At 53.8% G+C, this 6,000-nt stretch overlaps 1 protein-coding gene across 8 annotated transcripts in view; it reads right to left on the bottom strand.

The window, feature by feature from the left end:
- PCBP3 (poly(rC) binding protein 3) overlaps window positions 1–6,000 on the bottom strand; it is a 207,905-nt gene that overhangs the window by 2,707 nt on the left and 199,198 nt on the right. For all 8 annotated transcript variants that reach the window (XM_023763566.1, XM_023763565.1, XM_023763563.1 and 5 more), the window contains one exon: window positions 3,146–3,198. In XM_023763566.1, coding sequence (XP_023619334.1) covers window positions 3,146–3,198 — 53 coding nt within the window. The remainder of the gene's footprint in view (window positions 1–3,145; window positions 3,199–6,000) is intronic.

Below are 6,000 nucleotides of genomic sequence, written 5' to 3'. Positions count from 1 at the left end.
ACACAGGGCCGCCGATGAGAGCTTCTGAGCATGAGCAGAGAAAGAAGAGACCAGACAAGTGGGGGCCTGGGCAGTTGGTTTCCTATCCACCTCTCATGTAGCATTCTGGACAGTGGTGTCAGCACTTCCTGTTCTTGTGTCAGCAGCAGCAGGTGCAGGGCTGGAGGAAATCCATTTCCAAATGAGTGAAGTGACTCTGAACCTGCGAGATGACAACAGCTCACTGGGGACACAGGTGCACCTCAACTAGCTCTTGTCCCTGAGGTGACTTCCAGCGTCTCAGTTCTGCTCATCTGCAAGGCCATCTCTGTCCTCTCCTAGGTTAGACCAGCTGCCTCGCTAGACCTTAACACAGTCTCTCCAACTGTCCAGACAAACTTCCCCAAGCTGCTCAGCTTCCTCCACCTCCTGCCCAAGTTCCCCCAACTCCACTCACATCTCTCCAGGCTCTGCCCACACACTCCTGGGCCCACCTACCGCCCAGGCTCTGCCCACACACTCCTGGGCCCACCTACCGCCCAGGCTCTGCCCACATCTCACCAGTGGCACCCCTTACTCCTTTGTGCATGGCCCTGAGGTCAGGGAGAGTGACTTCCACAGATACCAGCCTGAATCCTTGACTCGCTCTTCCCTGGCACCCTCCCGCTGGCAGAGAAATCTTGAGGGCTCCTTTCTGACCAGGCCCAGTCAAGGCAGTTGACTGGCAAGCCCACCGGGGCAGGTGCGGGGGCAGCAGCACTGGAGGAAGAATGTGGGGCCAGCTGAGTTCCCCGAAGATGCCGATGCCAGCACTCGGGAGGGCCCACCTGAGCTTCCCGCCCTGACTTGGTATGTCCTCCCGCTGTCCTCACACCTTCCTTGGCCACTAGAAATGGAATGTGTGGAAGTCCACTTCCTTTGTACTTCAGTGGGAGTGGCCCTGCCCAGCCTGCCTGTTTCTGCTCCAGCAAAAGCCATCTGAGGTAGATTTCCTCTGTGTGCCCTCCCTACATTCTCTTAAACATGTTTGTCTTCCCGTTTTTCTTACTGAAAACATTCACACCCACACCTCTCTTCTTCCCTGCCCTCAGGGCATCTCCCCTCCCTGAGACTTCACACCCCCTGAGCTGCTCCCCACCCCTGACATGGAACATCTCTCTTCCAGATAAAACCATGCAGTCTGAGTGCCAATGAGAAACCACAACTGTCAGCACAGCCCCCAACACTGACGCCGGCTGAGCATAAGGCTCCTCTAAGTAGCTACAGGGGGATGTGACAAGAGCGCTAATCTGGACAGGAGCGCAAGGCCCACATCTGCTCTGCCCTGGACTGCCTTTTCACACGGCCTCTCTGGCTCTCCAGGCCCCCTGGACATTCAGTCCAGAGACCAGCTCTCGTCTAAGTCTTTCGTGCCTCCATTGGACATTTAAAGAAAGATTACAGAGGTACTCTCAAATAATGCAGCCCCCTCCTAACAAGATTTCCAAGTCAAACCCCACGGGAACCGCGGGAGCACATCTACCCTTGCACAGTTCTTGCAGCTGCCTGTGTGAGCCCTTAGGTTCCGTCTCAGCAGAAGGGGCCCAAGTGTGGGGTCCCCACAGGCACAGTGACAAGAGCGAGGCAAGCTGTGCAACAGGCAGTGAGGGCACAGCGGTGATCATCAGAGATGGAGTCCAAGGCTGCCAGCTGCTGGGGGCAGCTCCTTGCAGGGCTCTTGGGCCCTGACCCAGCCTGGGGCCCTACGGCCACAAGGGCAGGCTGGCCATGTTGTGGACCCTGTGCGTCATTTAGGTCATCACATTTATTGCACTGTCCAGAGTTCCTTCTTGCAGGTAAGTCATGGTGACATGTAGGTGTCGGTACAGTTTTCCTTTGTCTGATCTAATTTTGACCAAGAGACGGAGATTGACAAGATGATAGGCAAGTGTCCCAACAGATACACGTTCTACTTGCTCTTTTCTCTCCAGGGTGGCAGGAGGCCCTGGGGCCACACGTCCCCTGCATGAGATCCTTTGCCAGGAAGGGCCAAGGAGTGGGATCTGCAGGGCACACAGGGCCCAGAAGGCGTCCTCCTTCCGAGGAGCTCCCCCAGCAGGAGGATGGCAGCCATGCACTGGGATGGGACCCAGGAAACGTCAGCTTTCCAAACAAGTGTATCTCCTTGCTTGTTAGGTTCATTTCAGTTTTAAAACAAAGGCCCAAATCAGAGCAGGATATCTGGTGTTGGTGAAAAGGTGGTTTAAGGAAAGGCTACAAAGGGGGGAGCCCACAGAAGAGTGGTGACTTGCACGTATCGTGTGGGTGAAAAGACTTGGCAGCCTGCCCAGAGTCGCTGCTCGAGGACCAGCCACAGTGGGAGGACATGTCTGGAATCCTTGAAAGCAGAAACTGGATCTGCATGAGAACGCAGAGCCACTTCTCCCCGTGCAGGAGTCTGGCCTGCAGCTGCACAGGGTCCCTGACGAGAGCGGTCTCTTCTGGAGGGCCCTCCCGTCCACCTGTCCATCTCTTTCCTGTGGGTCATCTACTGAAGGGAAGAGACAGGATTTCCTGCCAGGCTGGTGGGAGGGGCAAAGCAGTGAAGGTTACTGAGGGCCGTGGTCCTAGGGCAAGAAAGTTCAAGTCCCCCACATAGCAGCCTCTCTGTGTTGCTCAGGGCAGCTGCCCCTCCAGGATACATGCCCCATATCCACCCTAGTATCCTACGTTGGGGATCCAAGTCAACATTCTTATACGATTCAAGGATTCAGAGGATGATGTGGGAGGACTGAGTGTGACGGGAGCTTGAAAGGCCATCTCCTCAGAGTCCAGGCAGGTGGATGCCAGATCCAGGAATCCAGACAAACCCGTGACATCCCATACCCTGCAGACTCACAGAGAACCCCAAACCCTCCAGAGTCCCAGGGAGCATGGGGCAGGGCCACTCCAGAGCATCCCTGGGCCACCATTCTTCAAGGACCAACCCTGAAGCAGGGCAGTGGGGTCAGCGGGGCCTCAGCTTCCCTGCCAGCTCTGGCATCTAAATTCTAAGTAAACTCCGAAGCGCCCTATTTGTTCTTTTCTTATCTAGTACCTCAGGGGCTTTTATGGACATTAAACTGCTTAACATGAGAAGGGATGGGCAGGTTACAAGGTGAGGTCAAGGGGGCTCGGGCATACTCACATCATTGGGAATGGTGAGCTCATGAGTGCTGGCCGGGGGGCTGGCATCCAGACCTGGGCACACCAAGGGTACACGGTTAGGCTGGCAGAAGGCTGCTCACATCACACCCCAGTGCCCAGTCCATGCTAGGCCCAGGCAGGGCCAGAGGCTGGCCCAAGGGGTAAGGTTAGTGCAGCTGGAGGTCAAGGGCTCTGTGAGCTCTTTGCTCAACTGCAATGCAATTCCTGAGTCCCAGCTTCTCTCAAAACAAGGAAAACAAAACCCAGCAGAATGATGTTTCACTTTTTCATTTTGGGCACATCATGTGGAGGGACAACTCTCGAAGCCCTTCACAGACATGCAGGAAACTCCATGCTAAGCAGCTCTCGGGTGTGGCCATGTCTTGGGAGCTGCATAGGGTACCAGGGCGCAACCCTGCAACCTGGTCCCTGTCTTCCATAGGTTCTCTGTCCACTCTGCTCCTCCCTCTCCCTGACTGAATAGCCCCACTGGTGTCAGCTGTCTCTCATTGCCCTCTGACCCTAAACTCCCCAAAGGCCGCCACACATCCTGCTTCAAGGCCCAGTGGGCAGTTTTTCCAGCCTGTGCATCACTGATTCTAAAATAGACTGCCGGGCCACTGGAAGACTGCATGGGTGTCTATGTTGGAGATGAAGACACAGGCCTAATTTGTCACCAAGCCTCAATCTTTATCTTGACAAATTTCAGCTTAGGACCTGCCAAATCAAGACAGCTCTTCACAGTTCAGGACAAGATCTACTCTTGTTTGACAACAAAACACATGGGGGCGACTGTGGTAGGGGAACCATGGGGACAAAGGCCCAAGGCAGACTGGCTCCCTATAACCAGTCCTTCCATCTCCTTCTGAGGAGGCATTTCAAACCTAAAGTCCACAGCTGAGACCCTGTTATTCTCCCCACAGGGTCCTAGCATATCAGGTCCTGCAGCTCAGCCCAGACGCTGAAGCCCCCTGGCTCCCCTGCTTCTCTCCACCCACAGCTAACTACACAGACCAGGCTCATGTACCTTGAGAATATTCTGGAACCTGAGCCCTCTTCCCACCCCACATTGGTCACTTCCTCTGCTCATGCCTTTCAGTCTAATCTCCATATGGCCCAGAGAGGTCCCCCAAAAACGAAGGTCAGATGCCTTCAAGACTCCAAACCCACCAAGGGTTCCAACATCTTCCCTGTGCCCCCAGGATGCGCTCCATGCCCTCCAACCCTGGACCTGGGGCTGGCCTGTGCCCACTCTCACCTCCCACTTTCTCACAGCCCACACCCCTCTTCCTGCTTCTTCCCCTACGGCACTTGTGTCCCCAAAATCAGATGCACTTTGGCCATCTGTTTCGCTGCCATGAGTGACCCTGTGAGGGTGGGACTGTCCTGGGGGCCCGCTGAGCACGGGCACTCAGGTGGCAGGTGCTGCATGAACCAATTCATCCTGCATTGTCTGTTATTTTTCTTTTGCAGCTAAACCTAGAGTTTCTGTTATTTGTCTTCTTTTAATAAGGGTATTTTCACTATGATTATTTGGTTGTTTAACCATCTATACACATTCCATACATTGTGACATTTAAAGTGCATTTAAGAGATTTCCTTAGTCGTGAGTCCTACACAGGAACTGCTAACAGCCTGGCTTGGGATGGACATAAAGGCACGAGTCGTATTTGTTTAACTTGGTATATTTTGATCGAGGGGAGGAAGGTATCAGATTTGTTTACAAGAGGAAAGTAAAATTCAACTAATAATGTGAGAACACATCATTTAAAACTTGTATTCCTGTGTCAGGGCTCTGTGCCCAGGCATGAGTGTGCCCCTCCTGAAGTAGCATCCCCACTCTGGGACAGGAACAATGCTTCCCCAACGTAGCACGAGCCTGCTTTGGAAAGAATGCTGACATCAGCCATTTAGGGTCCTGTCAAACAAGCCAATGCCTCTCACAACCACCTTGCTTAACCTGCTGTGATGGGGGACACGCATGTGAGTGCATGTGTGCAAGTACTTATGTGCATGAGAGTACCTGACTTCAGGTCACCTGGGGCCTTGGAGAGGGAGGTTGTCACAGATAGGAGTGAGTAACCCCATCCCTGAGGCCTGAAGGCCATGGGGAGGGGCTGTGGGGGAAGGTGGGGGCTGAGTGTCCTGGGCAAGCCAGGCCCTAGGGGTTGCCAGATCATCTCCAGGAGCCCTTCGCTGGGTAATTACAGGAAATCATGTTATAAACTGCTAAAGGCTGTACAGACACACATGTATCACCCAGATATTAACTTTGTAAGCGCTGATATTCACTTCCAAAATCAAAATATTCTATAAATGCTTTCTTTAATTTTCACTCATTAAATTTTTCATTAACTTAAATAAAGGCTACACCGAGATGGAACCCATTTCCAGTGCATGGGGCATCGGGGCCAGTGTCTCAGCCTCAAGACACCCGTGAGCCCCAATGGGCACAGCTGGGCCCAGATGCAGCCTGTGGGAAAGTTTTGGGGCTTCTTCCAGCCTCAGCTGCACCTTGGGGCCCAGAACACACCACTGGGGTGACAGCCAACTCTGCTGGAAATGCTCTTCCCCTCCGTCTTCCCTTTAGAGCTAGACTCTCGTTCTTCTGCTCTGACCCAGGATTTCAAAGGGATGGGAGAGCGGGCAGTGCCCCCTCATCATAGGAAACCCACTATGCCAGGCCACAGGCTTCCACTGGCCGCACTGCTCCTTGCACTGGGTAACGGGATGTATAATCTCTGCCTTGCCCTGCGGTGTCCCAGCACAGTTTTTATTAGAATCAGAAGGGGTGCCCAGAGTGCTCTTATCCATGAGAGTGTGCTCCTGCCTCCTAGGAAATACCTTTGGAGAAGG

Source organism: Myotis lucifugus, unplaced genomic scaffold, assembly GCF_000147115.1.
Source record: "Myotis lucifugus unplaced genomic scaffold, Myoluc2.0 scaffold_291, whole genome shotgun sequence".
NCBI classification, from domain to species: domain Eukaryota; kingdom Metazoa; phylum Chordata; class Mammalia; order Chiroptera; family Vespertilionidae; genus Myotis; species Myotis lucifugus.
The sequence above is the reverse complement of the archived record's forward strand: the minus strand, read 5'-3'. Positions and strand labels throughout refer to the sequence as shown.